We start from the raw sequence: 16,281 nt of genomic DNA, 5'->3' as shown, positions 1-16,281 counted from the left end.
CCAAGAGATTACTGCTGTTGCTTTATGTAAATAGATTGCAATGTTAATTGCAGTTATTAGTTTTTTAAATTTTGGTCCAATTTTAATTAAATTAGGTTTTCTTTTAATTGCACCAATTTAATTGTTCTGTTCATTGCGTTTGTACACATACAGTATTTCCACCATACAAAATGGGATTTTAGATGTGCAAGAAAAGAGACCAATTAATAAATATGTTGACAAACTTTAGGATCTTTTGGGTGGCGGCAAAGCTGTCTAAATTGAGGTTATTGCGAATGAAATAACTAAAATTTTAAAAAGATGCATGTTAAAGATTTTTCACAAAAATATCTTTACGATTGCCTTTTCACGACTCACACATTTTCTAAATAACAAATTAGCACAATGGGTATTCTTGCAAGCCTCTTTGAAAATAATTTTCGGACTAGAATCAGGTTCAAATTTCCTGCGCTTTTTTGCAGCTGTGACGTCATGCGAATTCTCATCGTTGCATTACATAGTCGTGACCCAAAATTTTAGCGGTGGAGAGTACTGAGGTCGAACTTCGATTTGGCCTGAGCACAAAAAAATACAGGTGAAGTTTTCAGTGCATAACATAAAAATATCAGTAGTACAGTTGGTGAATTTACTGAAATGCCAATTTTCTCACAAATTAAGAATGTGGTCCCGTACTTATAGAAATTAACAGAAAGATGTCAATGTGATTTTGTTTGGTCCTTGCGCCACATACAACGTATGATATTTTATATAGAGCACCAATTCCGTTGCAAAATTAATGGGTATAAATAAACACGTCACAATCCTCGCAGTAATTTCCTTAATGTGTGTCTGAGTCAGCCCATTGTTTGCCTTTCTAACAGCCGCGTAGGTGTGACTGGCTGTGTGAATGACAACTATTTCATTGGGCTTCTGGCCATTTTCAGCCATTGCTACGTCTGCTTGGATCACTTCAGTTTTATAATATTAAAAATGGTTTCGGGCATCTTTACGTATGAAAATGAAAAAAAAAAAAAACATCAGTCACATTATTATAGTTTGGACTGGTATGGGACTACAAATGTATTTATTTTTTTTTTTTTAAACGCCACTGGTGCTGTTAAGCAGACTCCCCTAAGAACGTGAGAGAAGTTAAAAATCTGTTTTCCACAATAAGCGTGGGTATTTAATATTTGACTAATGTGCTTTGGGCCAAAGCAGAAGGAAACATATGGAACATGTGCCGTCAGATGCGTACAAAGGTACTGCACCTTTTAATTCGTTCTGTGGCCACGCTCGTAACTCAGCTTAAATCAATACGCCCCTCTGAAATGCCGTTATCTGTTCCAGGAACCCTAAAAATCAATTGTAGACATGTTTTCACCTGGTAACCACTTCTAGGTAGTTTCAACTCGTCCATATGGGTAGTTAATATTTAATTCATTCTGAGTTATATTGCGTTTGTGGAGTATAAATTAAGCAGCAAAATCCACCCATTTTAGCCATCACAGAGGGCGGCCATTTTGTCAATTTCTGTCAACTGAAAATGACACCACACATACTCGGGGGCTCAGATAACGACCAATCAAGACTCAGCTTCAGAAAACATGACTCGTGATTGGTCGTTACCTGAGCAACTGTGAGGTCTTAGTCACTTGACAGCAAGTGGCAAAATGGGTGGGATTTTCCTGCAACTCATATTCGACAAATGCAATTTTATGTTAGACTAGTGAAGGCACAGAGAACATATTATTGCAAATAATTTTTGGGGTTGACTTCCCCTTTAACAAGGAAAGGAGCTCCATTTTTTTTTTGGTAAATATTCTATGACTTCTATATAACAAATGCAGGTTGAGTTTATATTTTTATGTTTGGGTAAAAAAATAAGGCAATGCCTGACAAATGTTCATATCAAGGAGACAAAATAACTTTTTACTACATGTACAGTACAAGGCAGATTCTAATCATGGTTCAGGGGTACTGCAAACAAATAAGGTTAGCAGGCACGCGAGTAATAGGACTTGCTCAGCGTTTGTGAGTGTTGCAGAGAAGATTAAAACAAAGTGGCACCTGTACACGAAAAAAGAAAAAGACTCAGCAAGACTGAGAAGGGTGGGAGGGAAAGTCCTTTGCCATTTCACAGCTGATAAGCACTGAGCGAGAGCAGAGAGAGAAAGTGTGAATGTGGCCCAAAACCTCAATGCGTCAGGACTGCAACACCAGTCACGACACAAGCGCTGCATGCAGGAAATTACGCACGGCTGTTCCGATTCAGTCATCTCACTGTCCCCCCCCCCACTAGTACCCTCCTTCAATTGGGACCTATATGAGGCATTGTAGGTCGACGCGTGAGGAATTAGTGCTCTATTGCTGATATGACAAAGGCCTTCCAAGAAATGTGGCTCCACACAGCATTCAGTCAATTTTCAATAGACAGAAAACGGATGGAGTTGTAATTGCGGAGGCTGTGTCAAATGAGCCACTAAAACACAATTATGGGACAATCATTGACGATGTCCTGCAGGGGCCGGCATCCTCGTCATTGGGGGGAGGGGAGGGGGGGGGGGGGGATCACCTCGGAGGTGAATGACCTCTTTGGGGGGAGTGGGGGTGTTTTGACATTCACATCTCATAACGTCTGCAATCTCACAAATCATAACGTCGGTGACGTCATGAGATTTTGCACTTTATTCTTTTGGGGGAGGGGGGTGAGTTTACATTTCTGTCAAATAAAAATCATTCGTATACATCCATGAAATTGCATTAAAGGAATGACGGGAGCCAAATAATGTGGTCTTAATAGTCACATATAAATCAAAATGGTGTAATTACACAACAGCTAGCAGGTCAGGACATTCTTCCCGTCCAATATTAATAGCCACTTGGCTCATAATGGACTCTCTTCAGTGTGATGTTCAACCTAGCTGCTCATCCCTGGCCAAATGAGGAATATTCTAATTACGTGTCTGTATTATTGACTGAAACATAGTTGAGGAGAAACGGGGCATTCCATTATCTGTTGAGAAAGCCTTTAATTCATATATCTGCCAAAGATGCATTGACACTATTCCGATTTAATAATTTAAAAAAATTCAAGAATTGCACATAAGTATTCCACCGTCAACAACAATGGGCAGTGACTGAGAATGAAAATATTACTGATGGCGTACTGCTCCCGCCTCATCTATTGATTTAAATGAGAAAGGCCTCAGTCTCCAATTATTCTGCTTATTTAATCATGATTGATTTAAAGTAGTTGTTTCATTTGTGTTATTAGGGTATATCCTTTCTGTGCGTTCTCAGATACCCGATACGGAATAGCCACTTGAGCCATGGAGTGTAAATGCAACCATGTCATTCAAACGAGCCCTGGTTTTACCTGGACATACTTGATAAAATGAAGCTTTAAAAAAAAGTAGGGATAATTATCATCTATGGCCGAAAAATGATTCGGTAAAATGAAATTCTCTGATTAAAAACAAAGGGCTGGCTTCAGTTCAATCTGGGTTCATATAGACGCTTAACCATATAAGGTCCTTCCAGCTCGTAGCCCATCTTCCTGTAGTAGTTCCTTGTTCCTACACCTGAAAAGGAGAGCAACTGTAACTTATAGAGGCACCCAGCTAAAAGGATTTGTCATTTTCTATAAATGTCACAAGATTGCGGCAAAAGACTACTCTTGTCTAAATGAAGCTCCTCAACTCACTTCAAATTGTTTCTTTTGGGACCTGTAGTACAACAATACTGCTATTGATGCGGCCAGAGCACAATGCAGTGAATTTGAGAGGTTTTCAGTGAAACGTGGGGGTTGGTTTTCAAAGTTTACAAATACAGAAATGAAAACATTCAGTTTCACTCTAATATGAAGTGACAGGATATTATGTATGCAATTCTTTTGTTTTACTTTCCTATTATGAGCACAGTCACTTTTACAATTTTGTGCTCTAATCAGGTTAAAAAAAAGTGAGTTTAGACTTTTAAAATTAATTATCTCATACAATAAACATGGGTGTGGATTCGGCAGGGGCCGATTACCGGTTTGACGTGGTTTTTAAAGGTCAAGGTTTTAATAACAGCTAATACTGACTCACTGGTAATGCGCTGTTGTAATTTTGAGGGGACTTCTAAGCAGGGCACAATATGATTGGCTGCTTGCAGAGTTGAGTAAACAATCAGCCTCTTTATTGGGGCCCAGTTGCATTTTTCTCCTTGGTGAGCAGGGAGTGGAGGGGTGAGCAGTTACGCATGGAGGGGTAAGGAGTGTTTTTTTCTTTTTAGACAAAAGAGACACTGTTGCAATTACTTACATGGATGCCTTTTGATTCATGTGCGTTGTGCTTGTCCTGTTCCACCCCCCCAAAAAAAAGAGGGTGCCAACGGGTGCTAGTTAGCCCCAAGTGCAACATGAGTAGCGCACAGGCCTGTTCTAAAAATAGCTCACCAGTGAAACTGTGACTTGCTAAGAAAAATGAAAACAGATTTTTAACCTTTGTTTGTTTATGCATTTCATTTTACATTTACCAAATAGTCTGTTTTATTTAAAAATAAAATAGATTGTGATTTTAAAAAAATAAAAAAATGAATTGACTGTAATTTTAATACCGTGATACCGCGATATTTTAACTCCAGTTATTATATCGTCACCTGAAATGACCGCCAATTTGTTGGAGCCATGTTCATCCGCAGCAATTCTCTCCGCTTCTTCCATCAACATCATTCCAAATCCCTAATGAACCAACATAAACAAGGTCAGTTCAACTACACCTAAACCACGTGAGTGCCACATCAGTTTTTCACTTTTTGTACCTGATGTTGGAACTTGCTGGGGTCCCGGCTGCTGACGGGTACCACGCTGCCGTACACGTGGAGCTCGCGGACGATGGACACGCCCCCTTTCAGCTCTGGTCGGAACGATTGCGGGGAGCAGCGGCGCAGACGCAGCAGTCCTATCAGAATGTCCTGCTCGGGATCCTCATAGGAGAGGAAGGTCTCCCAGCTACCGTTGGCCACGTAGTCTCTTCGCACGAGCTCCACCTGAACGCACCAGACAACACTGTATGACACCTTAACGGCGATCACCACCAGAATGCTTCCGCCTACCTGGTAGGGTCGAACTTTGTGGTGAATCTCCTGAATGCCGACTTCTCTGGTTCGAACGTCACGACACTGCACACGGGGAAAACTTCATTCAAGATGTGAGCACTTAAGAAACCAGCATGCTGTACGTTGTAGTCTCAGTTTAATACTTTTGAATAAAGGAGTGTGGTGTCTTTATTTCACTTTGAAGTAATAATTAATGATTCACATTGGCCACGGCAGGAATGCAGTACATTTTTGTTTGCTGACTCGTGTGGAAGTGAAAAGGAAATTAAAGGAAAAGTTGGCTGATAAATTGTTAGGAGGTTGCCAGCGGTTCCAAGGGAGTCTGATGATGCAGGTGTTATCAATTGGAATGAACTCAGGGGAGGTACTTTGCTTCTATTCCATGCTCCATTGGTTCTGATCTATTCTTGGCAGGTTTATAAATCTGTCCTCCTATACCGCAGCAGCTCAGGCAAATTCCGCAGTTAGCATCAATTTGATCTATGCTCAGAGGTCTTTGGTGAGTGTTTGGACTTTTTTTTTTTAAAGTCTGTTCATTTAATAGGGACGTCTCACCTCAGTGCCCATATCCTTCATCCTGGCTAGTGCCAACTCTCGCAGGTTTCCGTGCTCCACTCCAGAGCTCACCAATGGCATTGGGATGTCCCTAATGGGTGGAGACAAAGCTAATTAGTATAGAAAAGCGACGTCGTGACCAGACTTTATAGGAGAAATACAGCAGTTGTTGTTGGGTATTGAAATGTAGCGTATAAAATAAAGCTCAATAAAATGTCTCTGTTATGTATAGCACTGAAACAATCATTCTTTTCAAATGAATTTTTGCTATGGCAGGGGTAATATATACAGAAATAATGCACATACCTCTGCACACGATAAACCCGCGTCCATGGTGGCACAAGTGCCAGAATTCGGGCCACCAGGTCGACCAGGGTGCTGGGCGTGTAGCTCTTGTAGCGGCCCGTCTTCCACAGCTCATATAACCCTGTGCCCCGAATCACCAAAGTCGGGTACAGCTTTAAACCATCAGGCCTGAATGCTGGATTCTCAAAAAACTCCTGCAACAAGACAGAGAGGAGTGCTGTCAGTAATGAGTTCTGTGAATGTACAGATGTTCAATAGGGTTCGGATCAGGACCGGTATGGCGTGCCCTGTACGATGCAAGAACAAAGGGTTGAAAATTGTGAGGCGGTGGGACAGAGAAGAATAAGGATACATCAAAAGAGATTAATTAGGATGTCTAGAAAAGTGTTTCGCTAGTACAAACGAATGGTCCGTGTGCAAAGTTTGTGACACAAGCCATCCATTATATCATGCCAAAGTCAAAAAAAAAAAAGAAACCACTACATGACAGCTTTGACACATTCAGTCAAACCAAACAGATGAAGCAAGCTGGACCATTGCTGTGAATCAATATCATTTCCTGTTTTTTTTTTTTTTTTTTTTACACTTCTCACTGCCGACTGCCACAAGCGCCACTGTGAAAGTTCCAAAAGAGTCCTGGAAATTGGTTGTCATCACTCCTCGCACGTTGCTGCCCACTAAACCTAATCGGAGTAGAAACGAAACCAGACTGCGATACAATAATATTACAGTCCTCCCTATAAAGGTGTCTGAAGATTATTTGAGTGGCTTATAACTCTAGACGATATTATTTAGTACTCATATCATAGCTCATGCTGCTTACAGGAGAGGAACACTGTTAAGGACGTCTCTCCCTGGACAGAGAGCATCTGTAAACGAGAGATAAGTGCGAGAGGATCGCAGGCTAGAGGGGAATTGTAATCGAATTTCACTATCAGGACGAGCATGGGAGACGCAAGGAGGATGCAGAGTTGTGCTACAGACGCTTTCTGCCTGCGGTGACTGTCATCCGGCCTGACGGAAGCCTCGCTATAAGATCCCATTCGAAATAAATTGAATGCATTTGATTATTAGTACAAGACAACAAATTATGTCGGGGCTTTCTTTGGCTCGTCATGACTGGAGATGTGCCAGTGAGGCTAGAATTCAATTTTCAAGGAGGCTCTATTGATTCGGAATCTCTCCACTGAAATCTCATCGAATGCTTGCGTCATATCACAAACATTTGATTTGTCCTCGCCAATTAGACGATAAAAATAAACACCGCATTTCGAGACGACAGCAACGTGGCATTCTGGTTGGGTTGATGGTCTGAACGCGGAGAGCTTTTTCATGCTTCCCTATTCTGTTGCTTTCGGCAACTTCCTCATCCATCAGCTGCCTTCAATGTTGGCTTCCATGTGTGAGTGCGGTGGCAGTAAAAAAAAAAATGTTCAAGTAACCAGGGTTGGATGATTATTTTGAATCCTGGAGCTGAGACAGTGAAGAAGGAGGAACTTCTGAGAGCCTAGGCGCTTCGGAGAAAATTAATTCAGAGGAAAGATGAGGGAGAGACTACAGAAGAACAAAGGCAGAAAAGTTGCAATGGAGGCAAGTTAACGACGCGTTTTTTTTTCTTAAATTAGAAAAAATTTCACTGCGTCGTATTTTATTTCCTAAAAAGAGAAAGCAGTGTTTTAATAACATAGGTGCAATGTAAATATGCTTCAACTAAACGAGTTGCTCCTCAGGATAATGCATTCAGTTTCTTCAGAGGATAAAGAATATATGCCAGTGATATTCAGGCTTTCTAACGATATAAATTTGAATAAAACATAAGCTGCAAGTCAATTTTGTGTTTTCATTCTATTCTGCATTTTCATGCAAACTATGAGCTGTGTATAAAAAGCTTCTTATCGCGTCTTGACCAACTGGTCTAAAAAGTTGCTATGGTTACCAGGTATGGATGTCGCAATTAATTAAGTGATGAATTCCAAATTGCGACAAACGGATTGTTGTATAATCATGGCTAGAAGCCTGAGGCAAAATGGCGCGTACTCTTTGGCTCCAACTTAATTGATTTTGTGAGTCTCGGTAGAATCGACAGGAAAATCACGGAATGTTGTGTCTGTCAAAACAGGAGTTCAGAACATTCAGAGAAAATGGTCAAATGCCACAATCACTATTCCGCATTAACGGCCAACAACCAACTAATCTGTGGTCTGTGATTAACTAATTTGTAAAATGTCTTTACAACAAAAACTGGCAAAAAAAAAAAACTCCTGTTCATCATGTTTAATCTAATTTAACTTTGTTGTGCATTCAAAACCTGGTGCATCATGTGGTTCATCGTCACATAATAAAGACATTTTCCCCCGCGTCTTCACCCCCAAAAACATCCAACCTCCCCGCCTGGTTTTTTTTCCTTCTCAGATTCTCAAAGCAATGACATTATTTTTGCCCTATGTTTTTGTTTTCATTTTCTGTCGGAGAAATCCAGGTTTTGAACTTTTTCACAAAAGCAGTGAGTCACAATTTTGCAGGTATAAAAAATTAGACACAGAGATTAAAGAACATTGGAAAAGTTCAAGACGCCAAACACCGAGAAAGTGTTTTAACCACTCCGTGCTGAGACACTGACTGACACATTTCCATAAGAGCCGCGGGGGCGTGTCACAATGGCACGCTCACCGATTAGTAACCCGTCTCTGTTTTGCATCATTGCATTTGTTAATTACTTATTTTTCGTAGTGTAACACAGCAAAAATCAACCAAATAAGCAGAAATTGTTCAAGGTATCAAACTGAGTTGCTGATATCCTACAGTCACGCTCTGTTCTGATTCGTCACGTTCGCATTAAAGCTGCATTTCCAATCAGAGCAGCGGAGAGAGCCTGCTGTTGAGAGACATCTGACAGCCTCTTCTTTTGAGTCACCTCACAGTCGGGACTGACACTGCAGCTATTTTGGATTCGACATGAAGGACTTCTTTGACACTACACTACTGTGCAGTAAGTAGTAATGACGCATGGTGAAGCAAAGCAAAACGAGACGTGACGATGCCACAAACAACAAAGCTAATGACTGAGTTGATGGTTGATGCATCACCTTAATGACTGGATATCAAACTGAAGAAAATAGCCAATAACAACAATTCAGATGGGACCAAAATTGTAATAAGAAAATAAGGCTAACATCTGATTTTAGTGTTGCGAGAAGAATATCTAAAGAGAGTGCACTGTAAAACTTGCAGTGTTAATATTCACATTTCCACTTTTTTCTTTGCCATGACTTTTTCATTTTTATTTTACACACTAAAGGTACAAGTAAATAGCAATTATATGTGAACATTTTTAGAATTTTATTGACACTTGTAAAATACCGGGGGACAATATTGGATCTTTTTTTTTTTGGGTGGCAAAACATGCTTATTAATCCCGGTAATTTACAAGTAAACAATTTCGAGATTCACTTGAACTTTAAGTATACTGTACTTTTTGTGAGGGAACTGCTACTTCTACACTAAATACTTCTTGTACTGGCCAAATAAATCGCACCTCTTTGAAACTAAAATACTAACACTACTAGATACTCATACTATTATTATTATTATTATTATTAATAATAAAAAATAATTTTATTAATAATAATTTTATTATCACAAATCATTATTATTAACAATAATAATACTTTTATTTTTTATAATTTATTAATTGTTATTATTATTTTTATTATTACTAATAATTCATACGCACATATTATTATTATTAATAATAATAATTAAATTATAGACACTTACAATGAACTGCTCCACATCTCTCTCAATGCCGACATTAGGCAGGTCTGGCATCATGTGGGCCACCACTTTGAAGCCGGCGTCTTTTGCAAGATGGAAAGACTCGCACACAGCTCGAACTGTGTGCCCCCTGTAGGAACATGCACACACACAAATGAACAAAAACAAAAAAGACAAACAAACAAACACAGTCAGGGCATATCCTTGCTTAATCTTGCAGTCAGTCTGACCTGTTCGTATCCCTGGCCACGTCTTCATACACACTCTGGACACCGATCTCCAGACGCGTGCAGCCGTAGCCCAGCATGTCACTCAGATGTCGCTTCAAACAGTAGTCGGGTCGCGTCTCGATCGTGATTCCGACACACTTGGTGTTACTGCGCTCAGAGTACCTGTGGATGTTACAATTTATTTTTTTTATTTTTTTACATTTAAATCAACATAACTTACCATAGTTTGACAGAGAAACATTATTGGGGTAATTTAGCAACATCAATTTACATGCTGAGAGGCTGCAAGGCTCATTACTCACAGAGTTAACATTAACCTCGCATTAAGGACATGCAGATGCAATAAAATTAATATGATTGCAAAAAAAAAAAAAGGGGTTTCAAAGCAAATGCTAAATGAGATATTAATGAGTATTTGCTTCACGTCAAACGCAATCTAAATAGATTATTTAGGGAAAGTTTTGAATTGTAAATGGGTCCACACTTTCGTCAAAAATAAGAATCAGTAGCATCTTCTGGGTTATGATAATGAACGGACTACAGTATATGTACTGTGAAATGTGCTCCTTATAATTATACACGAAGCATCATAAGCTAACTCAACATTTTTCAGGACATTGTTTTGGCTTAACTGCCCTTGACCTTCTGCTTACGATGGCTTTAATTACTCTCGTTCCAGACCACAGTAGACAAAAAAAAAAAAAAAAAGCTTGACTAAACCCAAAAACAAGCGGCTGTTTTAAGTAAGTTGCATTGAATTCATTATCAAAAAAACATGCCAGACAATTCTCTTTGGATTTCATACAAGGAGATAACGTCCACAACATGCAAAACTCCACAAGACCTCCGAACTGTGAGGTAGACACGTTTATCACAACACCACATTGCTGCCTGTTGCTGTTACTGTTATTCATACTCACGATTAGATTGCAAAATAAGTCAAATCATTTCCACGGCTGTTCACATAAATACTTGGTCAGCTTTTTTTCAAGCAAGCTTTTCTAAAAATTTCAAAGTGTATCTGTGGAAATATTTGTGAGGTCAGAGACCGACGGAGAGCTTGATTTCAAGTAGGCGAACAGGAATATCTCATCGTGATGCCATAACGCTTTTCATTTCCCAATGACCATTAGCTCCCTTCATGCCAGCTCACATTTCTCCTGATTCTGCAGGCGCCGGTAGTAAATATCCATCTTTTACAGTCTGCTGGTTGATCCACACCAATTATAGAGGTTTGTGCTGCCGAGAGGACAATCAGATTGTGTGAAATGAATCAATAAAAAAAAAGTCTATTATCTTGGGTGATTATCGCCACGTATCTCGCTGATGTGAAAAGATTTGGAGCAGCGTGGTCATGGCGAGAGGTGAGTGTCATACATGGGCACACACCCTCCATACACATAAACACACACCTTGCCACTGAAACTCCATAGCAATTACTGCAATCAAAGCATCTTAACAAGGCCTGCTGATAGCAGATAAGCTTTTTTCTTTTTTTTTTTTTTTGAACAGACACACACAGCAAACACATACATATGCTGGGGAAATGATGCACAACCAAACTGCCCTGCTTGGTTGGTCTTATCAGACTTTAGGGACATAAACAAACATAGTCCTGTGAAAAAGCCATTATTTGGACCAAATCGTCTGACGTCGTCGGCCCCTGAACAAATGAGTAATTCTACTTTGACTTTGAATCTTCTCCAAGTCATCTTAAAAGTTGCTACTCATCCATTCCGAGCAGGCGTGGGCACAATTACATTCAAAGCTTGGCACCTCAGTAAGCGAGTAAGCGAGAAATCAATGGAAGCAGACCCAAAAGATGGGTCTGAGGTGTCCCTTTTTCTCCTGGATTGTGGAGCAGACGTCTAATGGAGACTGCTAGCACAGTCATTAAAGCTCCATCTAATGGAATGGCTGCTGTTGTGGTGAGTTTGTGTCAAGGATCAAGGGGGCAGTTTTTGTGTTGTGTGGTCAGAGTACAAGCTCAGGGAACAATTTGTTCGAGACCAACAATGTCTAACAAGCTAATCCTAAAAAGCCCCCTAAGCCTAGATATATTTTGCCCCCATCTTGAATGATATTTTTTGCCTTTGCTATATCAAGAAGCGATCAGATAGTGTAACAGCTCCCTCTAGTGGACACAGGAATATTACATACACTCGCTGCTGCATTGTACAGATGAAGCACGGTGGCTAGTTCATCCGGTTCACAATTTGTGAAGGAACTCATAACTGGAATGAGATTAATCCTTTCCATTAACAAAATAATATAGAAATAAAACAATTGAACTGACATCTCACAGACATGCATCTTTAAAAATTGGCGAGGTATACTCTCCAATGACAAGGAAATGTTATGCATGGTCGTTTTAAACATTCTTAACTTTTGTTAAAGTTTTTTGGAGGGTAACTGTCATTTGTTAAAAAATAAAAACAATACATTGTATACTCGTGAGACTGACTGGCAAAAAGTCCAGGAGGTACGCCAGGCTCCGAGATGTATGGAAAATGGGAAATTATTACAATAAATGCTGCAAATGTTGTCATTTACATTCTTATCTTTTTATGAAGTAAACATATTATCAGGTTTTGTTTTTTTAATCAAATTCAACTGTATGCTGTCAAGGGGCCTTACATTTAAAAATAAATCCACTTTTCACTGTGGTCATGTTCCCCAAGGACCATACACATTGAATAATATTTTAAGGTTGTAATGCAAAAAAAAAAAATCCCCTGTGAAAGAGTTGTGATAAAATTTTGGGTACCTTACAGCCTCGGCCACATTGTTCGATGTGTGTCCAGACAAAGCGTCGTGGAGATTCCGAATGAAGTAATCTCTGTACTCTTCAGACAGAGCCATGAAGGTTCCACCCATCACGATGAATTCAACCTTATCCACACTGTGGCCAAGCTGCTTTAGCTGCACACAAAATACATAAACGTTGTAAGGGTGCAGTTTTGTAATACAGAAATATTAACAACAGTCTCATGAGCTACAGAAAAACAAATACATAAAAAAGAAAAAAAATGTCAGATGAGCAGATGCAATAGTGGCCTCTGCTGTCAAGAGATGTAGTTACATGATTCTAATTCTGGACATTGTGTTGTCATCTGACCGGAGATTGTATCATCTCACTAAGAGGCTAATGTTTCTTACTAGAGAATAAAATTTGATACCAAGAAGATTACAACCAACAGTGTGAAGGGACTTTTCTCTAGGATTCGTCATTTTTTAAGACTGCTATGAAGGAAATTTAAGACCCATGTCGTGACAATTTATTCAAATGTAATCATTTTTTATATATATTATTTATTCATATTTTGGGTAATTTATAAATACTAATAATTTGTAAATAATAATCATTTGTAAATAATAAATCTCAAAATCCCGTTTGTCATGTGCCGCTAGTTTGCATCCCGGGACATCAAAGTTATGCCTATTTACAAGCTCTCATTGGCCACTACGCTGAAAGCGTACGACTGACCTGCTCCACACGATGCCTGGTCTGAAGGTAGGGATCATATCGCGCTCGAATGGCTCTCATTGAGGTGGGCTATGGCAAAAAAAAAACAAACAAAAAAAAAACAGTAGAGCAATGGCAAATGGGATTAAAGAATAATGACACCAAACCAAATAATATGCAAGATATAATTATGATAATAAAGAAATATATACAACATACTTTCTTCAAATAGGGCCTTTAGTTTTGTCGCGTCACTAGACTAATTTAATTGGCGTCTTAGTGGCTGCCACTCAAACACACCCTCTTTCCAGTAAATAGCATTTGAGCTGACTCAGTGCTTGGGCTCCAGAGTTTTGTGTGCGCGCGTGTATGTGCGTGTCCATGTTTATGTTGCTGGGACAACAAGCTTTTAGATTAATTCTGCCGAGTATAGTAGACTTTGCCTGGCATGTTGAGGTTTTTTCTGTAGTTCTGCATTTTCTCAATAGTCGGGCTGTTTTTTTTTTTTGTTTTTTTTAAACTCTTTCACTTTCAGAAAAAAAACAAACGACAATAACAGTGTTCAAAACAAATGTGTCCTTATTTTTAATTAAAAAATGTTATGTCTCAAGACACCATTTTTTCACAGCTGTGTAGAAATGTACGCGCAACCATACACATATCTAAATTAATGAATCCCATATTTTGCCTGTGAATGTTCATACGCATGCTTGATGAATGAGTCTCCTGATTTTAAGTAGGTACGTAAAATAAATGTTTGAACCCACAACTGTATAAGAGGAATTACGGCAGTCAACAAAATGTATCTTACCTCATAACCAGTGTAAGACTGCGTGGAGTATTCAAAGTCTGAGTCCGGCCCACCAGGACAGTACCTACAAACATGAGCATGACAAAACATGATGACAATATCAAAACCTGTGAGCCTAGAAACAAATAGTAGGTATTTTGAAGTAATTGCAATAAATTCCATACGCAATAGTATGATTTACAGTGACATACATCTTGCATGAGTTCTCAAGTAAAAATACATTATAAAGTTCTCCTTGTTATTTCAGACCCTTGACGACGCTCAGACAATTCAACAAACCAAGGAAATACTTGAACTTGTTTGTGGACGTAAAAATAATTCAAGTTCCAAAGTGGCAGACGTCACTTACACACAAATGTTGCCTGTGAAGCTGATGTGTGGACATCTATGTGGTTTGCACATCACGGCGACAACTGCAATCTGCATGAAGAAAATAAAAAACCCTCACTTTTCTACGGATCACAAGAATTCAAAGTGCACATGTGAATTCATAGTAATGTGAAAGCAATGCCAATTCCGCTTCAGAGATCTACTGACCCCGCTGGCAGTGCGGATTGGTTTGGCCTTTAGTTTGGGTACCAGAGCACGGCGGTATTGTGGAGGGACAGCAGCGATGATATCCACCAAACGAGGCTGAGCCTCCAGGCCATATTTAGCTGAGGTCTTTGTTTTCAATCTGTTGTAAAATTAAGAAGTGTAAATAGCTGCAACGGGAGAGTAATTGTGGACATTTGTTGGAAGTTGATTTTAGCTACCCGGCATTTTTAACACTGTCATGAAACATTACACTATTTGGACATTTAATTCAGTCTTCATAAAGATAATAACACTTTGATTGACACTCTCAGAGAAGTATAAATCCAGCAAAGGGTTTATTATTGTGGTTGTACTTTACAGGGGTGTAGTATCATACTACACCACATGAAGAGCCTTTTCTAATGCTTTGGTTATTTCGTTTTTTACACCAGAAAATACAATTTTAACTTTTAATGATGAGGCCTTTCGCTGTGATTTGTCTTTACAGCACAAGGATTAATATACTTTTTCACAACCCTTTATCCCAGACATCAAAATACAATATGCTAAGTGTCAAGTGTGCTTCATACTTGTTGAGGTTGATGTCTTTTCCCTCTTCGTGTGCTTCAACCAGCTGTTTGATGACATCGGCGATTGTCATCATCATCAATTCAGCTCGACTTAGGTCACCTGTCATGTAGAAATATTCAGTAGTAAAAATGTATCAACTACTTACAAATTGAGAGGAGCGACAACACACTTGAACGCTCGCTGATCACATTTACGATGACAAAACATTGATGACTTCCTCGTGAAATTGTATAAATGGTTAACTGTGTTTCACACATAGCTTTTAATACATCTAAATAAAAGCTGTATTGCACTGTATTGTATGTGATACATGGGTAAATGAGACCTCTGGTTAGCATTAGCAATGAGCTCCGGTAGCCTAAGTCAGAACGATTCCGAGACCTACTTCAATCACTTTGACGCATACTCACTCTTTTTCTTTGGCTTCCCCATTCCTCCGTATCTGTTACCCGCCGAAATTCAGATGTGGTAAAGAACTTTACAGACGCACATTGACCACGCTTTAAGGCAAAAAAAAAGTAAACAACTCCACGTTGCATCAGAACACGGCTTATCGTTCAACAACTGGGAATGTCGTAAAAAGGCGTAAATGAGAATTCGCATTAAAACCAATTTGCACAACACGCTCAACAGGTTAACCACATGAGAAGACGATTAAAAAATTAGATTGAAATCAACTTCTCGTAACCCTTTCATGCCTCTGATGTTAGTGTGAGTTGTTTTTCATAGGAAGCTCAGAAGAGTTCCAAGAGCATTTATATTTGTTTCCCTTTTCTTTCTCTCTCGCTTTCTTTTTCAAAGAATGGCATTAAATATAGAGTAAATATAAAGTAAATTTCACGAACACACACGATGAGAAAGTCATATTTTTTTTCGCTAAATACTTTATTTGAGTGGTTGCAGCCAAGCAAAAATATGTGATGACTACATCAGAATTAGAATTTTTAAAACGT

At 39.2% G+C, this 16,281-nt stretch overlaps 1 protein-coding gene across 1 annotated transcript; it reads right to left on the bottom strand.

Annotated features, from left to right (window-relative positions):
* Positions 1 to 2,641: 2,641 nt before the first annotated feature.
* On the bottom strand, positions 2,642 to 15,968 carry elp3 (elongator acetyltransferase complex subunit 3). The gene is made up of 15 exons (XM_088286948.1): positions 15,739 to 15,968; positions 15,328 to 15,427; positions 14,759 to 14,897; positions 14,571 to 14,641; positions 14,222 to 14,285; positions 13,432 to 13,500; positions 12,712 to 12,866; positions 9,945 to 10,106; positions 9,718 to 9,844; positions 5,941 to 6,134; positions 5,635 to 5,725; positions 5,077 to 5,142; positions 4,783 to 5,010; positions 4,621 to 4,702; positions 2,642 to 3,560 (listed from the first exon to the last, which is right to left on the bottom strand). Exons 1-15 carry the CDS (start codon positions 15,758 to 15,760, stop codon positions 3,469 to 3,471), a joined length of 1,662 nt encoding a protein of 553 aa, XP_088143074.1. The 5' UTR covers positions 15,761 to 15,968; the 3' UTR covers positions 2,642 to 3,468.
* Positions 15,969 to 16,281: the final 313 nt, after the last annotated feature.

Source organism: Idiotropiscis lumnitzeri, chromosome 21 (genome assembly GCF_059441095.1).
Source record: "Idiotropiscis lumnitzeri isolate Australia: NSW breed Sydney's pygmy pipehorse chromosome 21, RoL_Ilum_1.0, whole genome shotgun sequence".
Taxonomy (NCBI): Eukaryota; Metazoa; Chordata; class Actinopteri; order Syngnathiformes; family Syngnathidae; genus Idiotropiscis; species Idiotropiscis lumnitzeri.
Note: the sequence above shows the minus strand (reverse complement) of the source record. Positions and strands in the feature narration are given on the sequence as shown.

What these genes read in the sequence shown, in the direction of transcription:
- elp3 (XM_088286948.1), bottom strand. Translation starts at nt 15,760, where the DNA reads ATGGGGAAGCCAAAGAAAAAGA. An exon ending in TTCACAGGCAACATTTGTGT is followed by an intron (nt 14,286 to 14,570) that starts GTAAGTGACGTC and finishes TCATGTTTGTAG; the next exon opens with GTACTGTCCTGGTGGGCCGG. An exon ending in AATGTGGCCGAGGCTGTAAG is followed by an intron (nt 10,107 to 12,711) that starts GTACCCAAAATT and finishes TAACATCCACAG; the next exon opens with GTACTCTGAGCGCAGTAACA.